At 35.2% G+C, this 16,221-nt stretch overlaps 1 protein-coding gene across 3 annotated transcripts in view; it reads left to right on the forward strand.

Annotated features, from left to right (window-relative positions):
- C17H8orf88 (chromosome 17 C8orf88 homolog) overlaps positions 1-16,221 on the forward strand; it is a 47,915-nt gene that overhangs the window by 5,976 nt on the left and 25,718 nt on the right. For 2 of the 3 annotated variants that reach the window (XM_036829799.1, XM_036829800.1), the window contains exons 2-3: positions 801-899; positions 3,034-3,107. In XM_036829799.1, the coding sequence (XP_036685694.1) occupies positions 827-899; positions 3,034-3,107 (147 nt within the window). In that variant the 5' untranslated portion in view covers positions 801-826. Of the gene's footprint in view, positions 1-771; positions 900-3,033; positions 3,108-16,221 lie in introns of all 3 variants that reach the window. The other variant, XM_036829801.1, reaches the window with a different exon arrangement.

The raw sequence follows: 16,221 nt of genomic DNA on the forward strand, positions 1-16,221 counted from the left end.
GCATCTTTATTCCTGTCCTGCCCCTAGGTTCTTCAGAAACTTTTTTTAAGATTCCATATATATGTGTTAGCATATGGTATTTTTCTCTTTCTGACTTACTTCACTCTGTACGACAGACTCTAGGTCTGTCCACCTCACTACAAATAACTCAATTTCATTTCTTCTTATGGCTGAGTAATATTCCATTGTATATATGTACCACATCTTCTTTATCTATTCTTCTGTTGATGGACGCTCAGGTTGCTTCCACGTCTTGGCTATTGTAAGTAGTGCTGCAATTTTGGATATGTTGAATTTGAGGTACCTATAGTAAGATATAAATGGAAATATCTTTTGGCAATTAGAAAGATGAAACTGGAATTTAAAAGAGAGGTAGCTGCTGGATGTGTAAATTAGGGCATATTTATCATGCAGATAGGTAGTTGCAATCATAAGAATAGATGAGAGTAGCTAAGAGGACCAAAGCCAAATTTGGACGAATCCCTAAATTTAATTGGAGGAAAGTAGGAATCAGCTAAGGAAGTTAGAAGGGACAATCAAAGAAATAGGAAACAAAACTTAAAGAAAAGAGTCAGGGGAGTTAAGGGAGGAAAATGTTTTAAAGAGGGAATATTTAATTGTGACAGATGCTGTAAAGGGGTCTATGGTTGTTGCATGTTATTTTAAATGCTTTGTTTTGTGTTTTCCACCTTAACTTATAAAATAGTTATCTTCAAATGAATGTCGTGGTTATTTGTATATATGTTAAAGCAACTTGATTATCTTGTCCAGAAGATAAAATGTATTTTTCCCACCAAAAGTATGGAACCTCAAGGTCTTTGAGATAATGGAAACCAAAAAATTGATTGGTAAACCACTTCAACCAGCAAGACCTGTTCGTCATCTGACTTCTCCCCCTGGTGAGTAATCTAGGGTACACATTTAAAAAAATTAATTGGTTAATGGCTAATTAGTATTTGAAAGGCCAAATAATATATGTATAAAATACATAAATAAATAAATATATAAATGGTGGATATTTAAAAAATAATGAAAACCAATGATCTCCACTGTTTGAAGAATTTAGAAGTATTACCAAAGAGAAGGATTCTTTTTTTTTTATTGAAATATAGTTGATTTACAATATTGTGTTAGTTTCAGGTGTACAGTAATGATTCAGTTATATATATATATATATATATATATAATCTTCAGATTATTTCCATTATAGGTTATTATAAGATACTGAATATAGTTAATTGTGCTATACAGCAAATCTTTGTTGCTTATCTATTTTGTGTATAGTAGTCTGTATCTGTTAATCCCATACTCCTAATTTATCCCTCTGCTCCTCCCTTTCCCATTTGGTAATCATAAGTTTATTTTCTGTGTCTGTGAGTCTGTTCTGTAATAGATTCATTTGTATTATTTTTTAGATTCCACATGTAAATGGTATCATATAATATTTGTCTTTGTCTGATTTACTTCACTAAGTATAATATTCTCTAGGTCCATTCATGTTGCTGCAAATGGCACTATTTCATGCTTTTTTATGGCTAATACTCCATTGTGTATATATCACATCTTCTGTTGATGGGAACTTGGGTTGTTTCCATATCTTGGCTATTGTAAATAGTGCTGCTATGAACATTGGGATGCATGGATCTTTTTGAATTAGAAATTTTATCTTTTCTGGATATATACCCGGGAGCGGGATTGCTGGATCATATGTCAACTCTATTTTTAGTTTTTTAAGGAACCTCCATACTGTTTTCCATAGTGGCTGCACCCATTTACATTCCCACCAACAGTGTAGGAGGGATTCCTTTTCTCCACACCCTATCCAGCAATTATTATTTGTAGACTTTTTGATGATGGCCATTCTGACCTGTGTGAGGTGATACCTCATTGTGGTTTTGACTTACATTAAGAAAATTCTTAATGGTCTACCAGACCAACAAAGGTGGGAAGAACTCGTGTATTTTTTTTGCCTGAGAGCAACTTGTGTATCTTTTTTTTTCATGTCTCATTTTCATGGTTAACACCTGGCTTCTGCTCAGAATGATACTCTCAGTACAAATTGTGTCCTGTGATTATGATCACTGTAGAGCAGTCATTCTGGAGAGAGCATTAGCCTTTAAAAAATATACCTAATTGAAAAAAATTAGTACCAAGCAACACTTACAGATTAAGGCTGTGCTTGAGCTGGAACATAAAATCTAACTTTTCAGGAAATCTACATTTTCTAAAATATTTTCTTTTGCCCATAAAACTAAACTTTTGGACAAATTCTTAAAATACTTGGTATTTAATTTCTAAATTGGAATAGTGACCTTTTTATTATTTTCATTACTAGTATATATATTTATATTTTATGTATATTTGTCTATACATATATACATAAAATATAAAAGTTATTTGAATTCTGTTTAGTCCATGTGTTCAACTGAATAACTGGCTACTTAGAAAAGGGAAAATATAGCCCTTTTACTGGGTACAAAGATGAATCAGAAAAGATAGAAATGACACAGCTCCTCAGTCCTCCATTTGTTCTCCTATCTTTGGTTCCTACAAAGAAGATTGTCTCTACTTTGGTAATGTTTCCTTTGAAGATGGCTGTGACTTAGGACAGACAAAATGAAATTAAGGGATCTTCTGGACCATAGTTTAGCAATGCTGAAGCTGTATCCTTCTGGTGCACTGAAGAAGCAGTTGTGTAGGGCGAAGTCTCAGATTTTTTCCTAAAGCGATTTTTTCCGTGGTATCTTCTCTGTACCTGTCACATAACTTATTTTTATTATAGTCATTATTTATGAGCTTGTTTTTTTAAAAATAAGCTATGAACTATTTTACCTCTGAGCTTTTTTCATGCTTATAAACCCATCTCCTAACATGGTGGTTGACATTTCATTGTGTTGAGTAAATGAACTATCAGAAAACATTTCAAAACAGTGCCTAGAATATCCTAGATACTTAAGGTTTTTAGGTGGTGTTATACCATTTATTGAAGTAATAGATATTTAAAACGTTTTTTTTTTTTTTCTCTCCTAACAGGAACAGTATTCCATTTCAACTTCCAAAACGAATATCCATGCAACACCCAGTACTTACAAAGTGGAGTTAGCAGAGTAAGTCTTAGCAGTTATAATAAAGTAAAACATTACGACTGGAAAGTAACATTTGTTAGATGGCTGTTGTGTGCCAGGTACTATACTAAGTGCTTTATATACTTTTTAAAAGTTATGATCTATTTCAAGCATATATTACAGAGAATAAACACTTATTATACCCATTGCTCACCATTTTCAAATCTAAATATATTGTTTTATTTGTTTTAGAAAATGTTAAAGAAAAAACCTTACAGGTAAAATTTTAAAAACCTATATATCCCTGCACCATCCCATTTCCTTCCTATACTTCCCCAAGATAAAACTATCCTCAATTTATTATTGTTTTTGTGAATGTATTAGTACTTATGCTATAACAAATAGAATTGTTTTAACTGTTCTACAATTTTATATAAATAATATTTTACCTACACATATTTTGCTGTATTTTTTCACATTTAGGTTTATATTTAAAATTTTCTAATTTAATTTTTTGACTAAATAAAATAGTCACAAATTTAAAAATTCAAAATATACAAAATGACATTTAATGAAGTTTCCCTCCAATCTCTATCCCCCAGTCACCTATTTCCTCTGATCAGAAGTAACCATTGTACCCCTTTCTTATCTAGAAACTTCCAGAAATACATTGTGCATAGACAAGCATAAATATATTTATAAATGGAATACTAGGCAACTATTAAAATGAGTAAAGCAGTTCAATATGTGCGGATAGGGAATAATCCCTTTATATATATATATTAAGCTACCACATTTCTTGTTCCATTTTTTGTCACGGGCATGACACTTGTTTCTGTTTTATAATAGAAATATTTTATAATAAATGCTACAATAAACACCCATCTATATGTTATGTTTTATACATGTTTGAGAGGTTCTCTGTAGTATAAACCTGGAGTAGAGTTGCTATATACTGTCAAATTTCTCTCCAAAGTGATTTGTACAAGCAATGCATAAGTACTCTGATTTTTCTACATCCTTACCTTGTTATTGTCAGACTTTCAATCTTTTTTCATGTTTAATGGGTGAGAAATGTATCTTGTCGGTTTTAATTTTTAATTCTTTATTACTTTGGATGCAGCAGCTTTTCTTATGTTTAATTTGGCCATTTGGTTTTTCTCTTTTGTGAATTATCAGTTCATATCATGTACCCATTTCTCTTGGTCTATGAGAGAATTGTTTATTTTTTGTGTGTGTTTTTTTTTCAAACTTTAAAATTTTAATGTAGTCATATTTTAAATTTTTTTATGATTTCACTCTTTGTGTCATTGTTTATGATGTTTTCTCATCTCTGAGATCAAAGTATATTTTTCCTACATATTCTTCCAAAAGGTTTAAAGTTTTGCTTTAATATTTAAGTGTATAGTCTACCTGAAATTAATTTTTGTATGATATAGATAGAAATCTATTTTTTTAATATAGAAGACCAGTTGTAAAGCACAATTCATTGAATGATCTATTCTTTCCATACAGATTTATGCCATCTTTATTGTATAAGTTTTCAGATAAATAGGGCCTGTTTCTGGACTCTTAATTCTTTTCCATTGATCTATTTGTGTATCTCTGTGTCAGTACCATGATATCTTAATTACACTTGCTTTATATTAATTTTTTAAGCCATTGTAATGTTTTGTTTTATCTGTTCCAGTAGTTAGCATTTCCCTAATTAATACAATAATAATATTCATACCTCCCTTTGGAACTCTTGACCTTCTTTTAGAAACTTTATAAGTAAAAAGGAGTATATTAATATGGTAAATTTTATAGAGAAAAGTCAATTAATTAGATATACTTCTAAGTGTAAAATTTTGTCTGCTGCTTCAATTATAATGCAAAAGCGACCAGAACCTATGTCAGAGATATCACATAATTTATAATGAAGGACACTTTTTACTAACTCTCTGTATTTTTTTAAACCAACTTTGTTAAGGTATAATTTACATACAGAAAAATGAACCCATTTGTTCAAAGAGTTTTGATAAATATATACCTCACGTAACTAACCCCACAATGAAGCTATAGAGCTGTAGTTTCATCTTCCCCAAAAGTACTCTTTTATTCCTTTACAGTCATTCATCATCCCCACTTCCACTAATCCTAGTGCTCCCTCCTCCAGGCATCCGCTGATCTGCTTTCTTTAACTATAAATTAGTTTTGGCTGCTCTAAAATTTCATATAAATGAAATCACACAGTCTATATTCTTTGGTGTTAGATTTTTTTTGCTCAGCATAATGTTTTTGAGATTCTTCCATGTCCTTGTAGATAGCAGTAGTTGGTTTGTTTTTAATTTGGAATACTATTCTGCTGTGTGAATATAGGACAATTTATTTATTCCTCACTTGATGGACATTGGATTGTATCTAGTTTGGGGATATTATGAATAATGCTGCTGTGGATAATTGTGTTCACGTCTTTGTGTGGACATACACACAATACCCAGGAGTGGAATTGACAAATCATATGTTAAGTTGGTTTAGAAACTGCCAAAATGTTTTCCAAAGTGGTTGTACCATTTTACATTCCCACTAGTAGTGTGTGAGGTACCAGTTGCTTCACAACCTTGCCAACACTTGGTATAGTCAGTCTTCATTTTTAGCCATTTTAGTGTGTGAGTAGTTGTATCTCATCGTATTTTATATTTGCATTTTCCTAATGATTAATGAGATTGAGCATTTTATCATGAGTTTATTTACCATCTGTATTTTTCTTTTTTCTTTTTGGTGAAGTGTCTGTTCAAATCTATTACATGTTTCTAATATTTGGGTTGTTTGTCTTTTTATCACTGAATCACACAAGTTTGTTGAAATCACTGTATCATACATGTGTGAATTTATTTCTAAACTCTATTATGTTCTACTGATTTATATATCTGTTTTTTTCCAGCTTTATTGAGATGTAATTGACATATAATGTGTAAGTTTAGGGTATAGAATGTGATGATTTGATACATGTGTATGTTATAAAATGTTTACCACAATGAGTTCAGTTAACATATCCTTCATTTCACATAATCACTATTTTGTTGTTGTTGTTTTGTTATAGTGAGAACATTAAGATTTACCCTCTTAGCAGCTTTCAATGTACAATATAGTATTGTCAACTATAGTCATCATGCTATATACTAGATTCCCTATATGTCTATCTCTTGGTCAACATCACACTTTACAGACTGCTGTAGCTTTCTGATAAGTCTTGAAATCAAGTAATGAAAGTTCATTAACTTTATTCTTTTTCAAATTTGTTATTCTGGGTCCTCTGCATTTCCATATAAGTTTTAAATGAGGCTGTCAATTTCTACAAAAAAGCCTATTGGAATTTTGATAGAGTTTAAAAATTAATTTGAAAAGAATTAACATCTTAATTTTAAGTCTTTGATCCATAAACATGACATTTCTCTCTGTGCTTTGCTTTTTTCAGCATAGGGGTCTTGAACATCTTTTGTCAAATTTGTAAGCATTCTGTATTTTTTGATACTACTGTTAAGTAGTATTTTTTGTAAATTTCAAATTCCACATCTTGGATACTAGGATATAGAAATACTGTTGATTTTTGTATATTGACCTTGCTAAACTCACTTCTTAGATCTCATAGCCTTTTTGTAGTGTATTCCATCCCATTCTTGCTCTATTGTCATAATTTTACTTTAGCTTGTGCTATAAATACACAGTACATTGCTACTATTTTTGCTTTTGTATATTATCTTTTAAAATAATTGTTTAAAATAAAAGAATGAATTTTATTTTACCTTCATTTATTCCATTTCCAGCACTTTTTTTTTTTTAACATCTTTATTGGAGTATAATTGCTTTACAATGGTGTGTTACTTTCTGCTTTATAACAAAGTGAATCAGTTATACATATACATATGTTCCCATATCTCTTCCCTCTTGCATCTCCCTCCCTCCTGCCCTCGCTATCCCACACCTCTAGGTGGTCACAAAGCACAGAGCTGATCTCCCTGTGCTATGCGGTTGCTTCCCACTAGCTATCTATTTTACGTTTGGTACTGTATATATGTCCATGCCACTCTCTCTCTTTGTCACATCTTACCCTTCCCCCTCCCCATATGCTCAAGTCCTTTCTCTAGTAGGTCTGTATCTTTATTCCCGTCTTGCCACTAGGTTCTTCATGACCTTTTTTTTGTTTTTCCTTAGATTCCATATATATGTGTTAGCATACTGTATTTGTTTTTCTCTTTCTGACTTACTTCACTCTGTATGACAGACTCTAACTGCATCCACCTCACTACAAATACCTCCATTTCGTTTCTTTTTATGGCTGAGTAATATTCCATTGTATATATGTGCCACATCTTCTTTATCCATTCATCCCATGATGGACACTTAGGTTGCTTCCATGTCCTGGCTATTGTAAATAGAGCTGCAATGAACATTTTGGTACATGACTTTTTGAATTATGGTTTTCTCAGGGTATATACCCAGTAGTGGGATTGCTGGGTCGTATGGTAGCTCTATTTTTAGTTTTTTAAGGAACCTCCATACTGTTCTCCATAGTGGCTGTATCAATTTACATTCGAACGAAGAGTGCAAGAGTGTTCCCTTTTCTCCACACCCTCTCCAGCATTTATTGTTTCTAGATTTTTTGATGATGGCCATTCTAACCAGTGTGAGATGATATCTCATTGTAGTTTTGATTTGCATTTCTCTAATGATTAATGCTGTTGAGCATTCTTTATTGTGTTTTTTGGCAATCTGTATATCTTCTTTGGAGAAATGTCTATTTAGGTCTTCTGTCCATTTTTGGATTGGGTTGTTTGTTTTTTTGTTATTGAGCTGCATGAGCTGCTTGTAAACCTTGGAGATTAATCCTTTGTCAATTGCTTCATTTGCAAATATTTTCTCCCATTCTGAGGGTTGTCTTTTGGTCTTGTTTATGGTTTCCTTTGCTATGCAAAAGCTTTTAAGTTTCATTAGGTCCCATTTGTTTATTTGTGTTTTTATTTCCATTTCTCTAGGAGGTGGGTCAAAAAGGATCTTGCTGTGATTTATGTCATAGAGTGTTCTGCCTATGTTTTCCTCTAAGAGTTTGATAGTGTCTGGACTTACATTTAGGTCTTTAATCCATTTTGAGTTTATTTTTGTGTATGGTGTTAGGGAGTGTTCTAATTTCATACTTTTACATGTAGCTGTCCAGTTTTCCCAGTACCACTTATTGAAGAGGCTGTCTTTTCTCCACTGTATATGATTGCCTCCTTTATCAAAGATAAGGTGACCATATGTGCGTGGGTTTATCTCTGGGCTTTCTATCCTGTTCCATTGATCTATGTTTCTGTTTTTGTGCCGGTACCAAACTGTCTTGATTACTGTAGCTTTGTAATATAGTCTGAAGTCAGGGAACCTGTTTCCTCCAGCTCCATTTTTCGTTCTCAAGATTGCTTTGGCTATTCGGGGTCTTTTGTGTTTCCATACAAATTGTGAAAATTTTTGTTCTAGTTCTGTGAAAAATGCCACTGGTAGTTTGATAGGGATTGCATTGAATCTGTAGATTGCTTTGGGTAATAGAGTCATTTTCACAATGTTGATTCTTCCAATCCAAGAACATGGTATATCTCTCCATCTATTTGTATCATCTTTACTTTCTTTCATCAGTGTCTTATAATTTCCTGCATACAGGTCTTTTGTCTCCTTAGGTAGGTTTATTCCTAGATATTTTATTCTTTTTGTTGCAGTGGTAAACGGGAGTGTTTTCTTAATTTCGCTTTCAGATTTTTCATCATTAGTGTACAGGAATGCAAGAGATTTCTGTGCATTAATTTTGTATCCTGCTACTTTACCAAATTCATTGATTAGCTCTAGTAGTTTTCTGGTAGCATCTTTAGGATTCTCTATGTATAGTATCATGTCATCTGCAAACAGTGACAGCTTTACTTCTTCTTTTCTGATTTGGATTCCTTTTATTTCTTTTTCTTCTCTGATTGCTGTGGCTAACACTTCCAAAACTATGTTGAATAACAGTGGTGAGAATGGGCAACCTTGTCTTGTTCCTGATCTTAGTGGAAATGGTTTCAATTTTTCACCATTGAGGACAATGTTGGCTGTGGGTTTGTCATATATGGCCTTTATTATGTTGAGGAAAGTTCCCTCTATGCCTACTTTCTTCAGGGCTTTTATCATAAATGGGTGTTGAATTTTGTCGAAAGCTTTCTCTGCATCTATTGAGATGATCATATGGTTTTTCTCCTTCAGTTTGTTAATATGGTGTATAACGTTGATTGATTTGCATATATTGAAGAATCCTTGCATTCCTGGAATAAACCCCACTTGATCATGGTGTATGATCCTTTTAATGTGCTGCTGGATTCTGTTTGTTAGTATTTTGTTGAGGATTTTTGCATCTATGTTCATCAGTGATATTGACCTGTAGTTTTCTTTCTTTGTGACATCTTTGTCTGGTTTTGGTATAAGGATGATGGTGGCCTCGTAGAATGAGTTTGGGAGTGTTCCTCCCTCTGCAATATTTTGGAAGATTTTGAGAAGGATAGGTGTTAGCTCTTCTCTAAATGTTTGGTAGAATTCGCCTGTGAAGCCATCTGGTCCTGGGCTTTTGTTTGTTGGAAGATTTTTAATCACAGTTTCAATTTCAGTGCCTATGATTGGTCTGTTTATATTTTCTATTTCTTCCTGGTTCAGTCTCAGAAGGTTGTGCATTTCTAAGAATTTGTCCATTTCTTCCAGGTTGTCCATTTTATTGGCATAGAGTTGCTTGTAGTAATCTCTCATGATCGTTTGTATTTCTGCAGTGTCAGTTCTTACTTCTCCTTTTTCATTTCTAATTCTATTGATTTGAGTCTTCTCCCTTTTTTTCTTGATGAGTCTGGCTAATGGTTTATCAATTTTGTTTATCTTCTCAAAGAACCAGCTTTTAGTTTTATTGATCTTTGCTATTGTCTCCTTCTTTTCTTTTTCATTTATTTCTGATGTGATCTTTATGATTTCTTTCCTTCTGCTATCTTTGGGGTTTTTTTGTTCTTCTTTCTCTAATTGCTTTAGGTGCAAGTTTAGGTGGTTTATTCGAGATGTTTCCTGATTCTTGAGTTAGGCTTGTATTGCTATAAACCTCCCTCTTAGCACTGCTTTTGCTGCCTCCCATAGGTTTTGGGTTGTCATGTCTCCATTGTCATTTGTTTCTGGGTACTTTTTGATTTCCCCTTTGATTTCTTCAGTGATCACTTCGTTATTAAGTAGTGTATTGTGTAGCCTCCATGTGTTTGTATTTTTTACAGATCTTTTCCTGTAATTGATATCTAGTCTCATAGCGTTGTGGTCAGAAAAGATACTTGATACGATTTCAATTTTCTTAAATTTACCAAGGGTTGATTTGTGACGCAAGATATGATCTATCCTGGAGAATGTTCCATGAGCACTTGAGAAAAATGTGTATTCTGTTGTTTTTGGGTGGAATGTCCTATAAGTATCAATTAAATCCATCTTGTTTAATGTATCATTTAAAGCTTGTGTTTCCTTATTTATTTTCATTTTGGATGATCTGTCCATTGGTGAAAGTGGGGTGTTAAAGTCCCTTACTATGATTGTGTTACTGTCGATTTCCCCTTTTATGGCTGTTAGTATTTGCCTTATGTATTGAGGTGCTTCTATGTTGGGTGAAAAACTATTTACAATTTTTATATCTTCTTCTTGGATCGATCCCTTGATCATTATGTAGTATCCTTCTTTGTCTCTTGTAATAGTCTTTATTTTAAAGTGCATTTTGTCTGATATGAGAATTGCTACTCCAGCTTTCTTTTGATTTCCATTTGCGTGGAATATCTTTTTCCATCCCCTCACTTTCATTCTGTATGTGTCCCTAGGTCTCAAGTGGGTCTCTTGTAGACAGCATATATACGGGTGTTGTTTTTGTATCCATTCAACCAGTCTGTGTCTTTTGGTTCGAGCATTTAATCCATTTACATTTAAGGTAGTTATCGATATTTATGTTCCTATTCCCATTTTCTTAAATATTTTGGGTTTGTTATTGTAGGTGTTTTGCTTCTCTTGTGTTTCTTGCCTAGAGAAGTTCCTTTAGCATTTGTTGTAAAGCTGGTTTGGTGGTGCTGAACTCTCTCAGCTTTTGCTTGTCTGTAAAGGTTTTAATTTCTCCATCAAATCTGAATGAGATGCTTGCTGGGTAGAGTAATCTTGGTTGTAGGTTTTTCTCCTTCATCACTTTAAATATGTTCTTCCACTCCCTTCTGGCTTGCAGAGTTTCTGCTGAAAGATCAACTGTTAACCTTATGGGGATTCCCTTGTGTGTTATTTGTTGTTTTTCCCTTGCTGCTTTTAATATGTTTTCTTTATATTTAATTTTTGATAGTTTGATTAATATGTGTCTTGGTGTGTTTCTCCTTGGATTTATCCTGTATGGGACTCTCTGTGCTTCCAGGACTTGATTAACTACTTCCTTTCCCATATTAGGGAAGTTTTCAACTGTAATCTCTTCAAATATTTTCTCAGTCCCTTTCTTTTTCTCTTCTTCTTCTTCTGGGACCCCTATAATTCGAATGTTGGTGCGTTTAATGTTTTCCCAGAGGTCTCTGAGACTGTCCTCAGTTCTTTTCTTTCCTTTTTCTTTATTCTGCTCTGCAGTAGTTATTTCCACTATTTTATCTTCCAGGTCACTTACCCGTTCTTCTGCCTCAGTTATTCTGCTATTGATCCCTTCTAGAGTATTTTTAAGTTCATTTATTGTGTTTTGCATCATTGCTTGGTTCCTGTTTAGTTCTTCTACGTCCTTGTTAAATGTTTCTTGCATTTTGTCTGTTCTATTTCCAAGATTTTAGATCATCTTTACTATCATTATTCTGAATTCTTTTTCAGTTATACTGCCTATTTCCTCTTCATTTGTTAGGTCTGGTGTGTTTTTACCTTGCTCCTTCATCTGCTGTGTGTTTTTCTGTCTTCTCATTTTGCTTATCTTACTGTGTTTGGGGTCTCCTTTTCACAGGCTGCAGGTTCGTAGTTCATGTTGTTTTTGGTATCTGTCCCCAGTGGCTAATGTTGGTTCTGTGGGTTGTGTAGGCTTCCTGGTGGAGGGGACTCTTGCCTGTGTTCTGGTGGATGAGGCTGGATCTTGTCTTTCTGGTAGGCACGTCCACGTCTGGTGGTGTGTTTTGGGGTGTCTGTGACCTTATCATGATTTTAGGCAGCCTCTCTGCTAATGGATGGGACTATGTTCCTGTCTTGCTAGTTGTTTGGCATAAGGTGTCCAGCACTGTAGCTTGCTGGTCATTGAGTGAAGCTGGGTCTTGGTGTTGAGATGCAGATCTCTGAGAGATTTTTGCTGTTTGGTATTACGTGGTGCTGGGAGGTCTCTTGTGGACCAGTGTCCTGAAGTTGGCTCTCCCACCTCAGAGGCACAGCCCCGATGCCTGGCTGGAGCACCAAGAGCCTTTTATCCACACGGCTCAGAATAAAAGGGAGAAAAAATAGAAAGAAAGTAAGAAAGAGGTTAAAATAAAATAAAATAAAATAAAGCTATTATAATGAAAAATAAGAAAAAAATTATTAAGAAAAAACTTAAGAAAAAATTTTTTTTAATTTTTTAAAATAATTTTTTTTAATTTTTTAAAATTAAAACCAAGAAAAAAATTAAGGAAAAAATTTATTAAGAAAAAAAATTTTTAGTTTTTTAAAATAAAAAATAAGAAAAAACTTAAGAAAAAATTTATTAAGAAAAAAGTCTTTAATTTTTTAAAATAAAAAATAAGAAAATAATTATTAAGAAAAAATGTATTAAGCAAGAAAAAACTTTTTAAGTTAACAAAAAAAAAACCAAAAAACGAATGGACCAAACCCTAGGACAAATAGTGAAAGCAAAGCTATATAGACAAAATCTCACACAGAAGCATACACATATACACTCTCAAAAAGAGGAGAAGGGGAAAAAAATAATATATCTTGCTCCCAAAGTCCACCTCGTAAATTTGGGATGATTCGTTGTCTATTCAGGTATTCAACAGATGCAGGTACATCAAGTTGTTTGTGGAGCTTTAATCCGCTGCTTCTGAGGCTGCTGTTCCCTTTCTCTTCTTTGTTTGTACAGCTCCCGGGGTTCAGCTTTGGATTTGGACCCGCCTCTGTGTGTAGGTCTCCTGAGGGCGTCTGTTCTTCACTCACACAGGACAGGGTTAAAGGAGCAGCTGCTTCTGGGGCTCTGACTCACTCACGCCGGGGGAAGTTGTCCCTGGATCACGGGACCGTGGCAGTGGCGGGCTGCACAGGCTCCCAGGAGGGGCGGTGTGGATAGTGACCTGTGCTCGCACACAGGCTTCTTGGTGGCAGCAGCAGCAGCCTTAGCGTCTCATGCCCATCTCTGGGTTCCGTGCTGATAGCTGCGGCTCGCGCCGGTCTCTGGAGCTCATTTAGGTGGTGCTCTGAATCCCCTCTCCTCACGCACCAGGAAACAAAGAGGCAAGAAAAAGTCTCTTGCCTGTTTGGCAGCTCCAGACCTTTTCCCGGACTCCCTGCCGGCTAGTTGTGGTGCGCTAACCCCTTCAGGCTGTGTTCACGCCACCAACCCCAGTCCTCTCCCTGTGATCCGACCGAAGCCCGAGCCTCAGCTCCCAGCCCCTGCCCACCCCGGCAGGTGAGCAGACAAGCCTGTCTGGGTGGTGAGTGCTGCTCGGCACCGATCCTCTGTGCAGGAATCTCTCCGCTTTGCCCTCCACACCCTTGTGGCTGCGCTCTCCTCTGTGGCTCCGAAGCTTCCCCCCTCTGCCACCCGCAGTCTCCGCCTGCGAAGGGGCTTCCTGGTGTGTGGAAACCTTTTCTCCTTCACAGCTCCCTCCCACTGGTGCAAGTCCTGTCCCTATTCTTTTGTCTCTGTTGTTTCTTTTTTCTTTTGCCCTACCCAGGTATGTAGGGAGTTTCTTGCCTTTTGGGAGGTCTGACGTCTTCTGCCAGCGTTCAGTGGGTGTTCTATAGGAGCAGTTCCACGTGTTGATGTATTTCTGATGTATCTGTTGGGAGGAAGGTGATCTCCGCGTCTTTCTCTTCTGCCATGTTGCCCAGACCGTCTCCAGCACTCTTAATTTCTTTGTGTAAATCCATGTTTATTACTGGTATTATCTTTCTTCTGCCTGAACAACTTCTTTTAATCTGTTTTTTTTTTTTTAATTATTACCTCATAAAAAAGCACTTGAAAAATTTGGCTTAACAACAATTTATTATCTTTCATGGGTCCGTGGGCTGACTGGTCTTAGGTGGCCATTTCTCAAAGATGTGGTTGCAATCAGATAACATCTAGGTCTGGTGTGCTTTGAAGTCTTGACTGGAGTGGATGGCCAGATGGCTCACTCACATGGCAGGTAGTTGATGCTGGCTGTTGGTTTAGAGTTTAGCTGCCCCTGTAGACTGGAAGGGGCACCTACAAATGACCTCACCAAATGGCTTGGGCTCTTTACAGCACAACGTCTGGGTTTCAAGACTAAGGCCTGGGGGCCCTGTCATATTAGATTGGTCTGAGCAGTCACAGAGCTTGCTCAGATTCAAGGGAAGGAGATAAAAGAATGTCAAGAATTTGTGGCCATCTTTGATCTGTTTAAGAGTAATATGAATTTCCTTTCATCTGTATTACCAATTCATGGCCTTCACCCATTCTTTTTATTTATTTATTAATTTATTTTTATTTTTTAATTAATTTTTTTTTATTTGGGTATAGTTGTTTTACAATGTTGTGTTAGTTTCTGCTTTATAGCGAGCGAAGTGGAGTTCCCTGTGCTATACATCAGGTTCTCATTAGTTATCTATTTTATATGTATTAGTATATATATATATATGTCAATCCCAATCTCCCAATTCATCCCACCTCCTCCTTCCCCCCTTGGTGTCCATACGTTTGTTCTCTATGACTGTGTCTCTATTTCTGCCTTAGAAACAGGTTCATCTGTACCATTTTTCTAGATTTTCTCTTTCTGACTTACTTCACTCTGTATGTCAGTCCCTAGGTCTGTCCACGTCTCTACAAATGACCCAATTTCGTTCCTTTTTATGGCTGAGTAATATTCCATTGCATATATGTGCCAGTCTCAGAGACCTCTGGGACAATATTAAATGCACCATTCTTTTTTATAGGCTTTTTTCCCCATTGTTTCCTGGGAGCTCCTTTATACTACAGAAATTAGTTCTTTATGAGTTACAGTATTTTCCTGTTTATATTTTGTGTTTTGAGAGTGTTTATAAATCTTACTCTTTAAATTTTCATCCTAGGAATAGATGTTGATATGAATTTGTCTCTTCCTGTTCTCCTTCCTTATCTTAGTGGTGTACATTTGTTTAAGATAAGTGACAGGGTCTGGGAACATTTTTGCTATAAAAATGAAAAGGCTAAATAGAATATCTGGGTATGCAGATTGGGTATTTCACCACAAATTGCAAAGAACCTTGACTTGAAAAAAAAAAAAAAAAAAACCTGGTGTTTATTTTGCTTTACTCAAGCCTAGTCAACATTTGTCATTTCCTAAACTAGCCATATTATCCCATGTTTTGCAGCTCAAGGCTGCTTTTCTTCCATAAACATTCATTATTCACTGGTCAGCCAGCCTAACTCCTATTAATCCTATTAGTGTTGTTTAAGCATCACTTCCTATGTAAAGTGTTTCCTGAAATTTCTAAGTCAAATTTGATACCCCTTCCTTCCATTGCACCTCCTGCATATCTTTATTATAGAACTTCTCAAGTTTTATTGTGATTTAGTGTTTTATTTTTCTGTCTACCTTTTAGTTTGTGATCCCTCCAGAAACATATACTGGAATGTCATGTTCATCTTTGTATTCCCAATACAAAGCACAGTGCCAGTCATGTAGTAGGCACTCTGTGTTTGTTAAATGAGTGGGTTTAATAGGGCCACTGCTATCCATTTGGTGCCTTTACAAGAATTAGAAGAAGAACAAAAAATTATATAAAAATACAGAATTTGTTACAATAAGATACTTTGCTGCCACCTGCTAGGATATCTGCCACATCTGTGCTGTGAATGGTACCCCTTTAGATCCACATTCTTCATAACTATATGCGGTAGCCCTGAGTTTCAAAAGCTAGCTCGACTACCTCTTATCTATGTACTTTTGGATTTGTTACTAAACACTTTTTGTCTTAT

This window comes from Balaenoptera musculus, chromosome 17, assembly GCF_009873245.2.
Source record: "Balaenoptera musculus isolate JJ_BM4_2016_0621 chromosome 17, mBalMus1.pri.v3, whole genome shotgun sequence".
Lineage (NCBI taxonomy): Eukaryota > Metazoa > Chordata > Mammalia > Artiodactyla > Balaenopteridae > Balaenoptera > Balaenoptera musculus.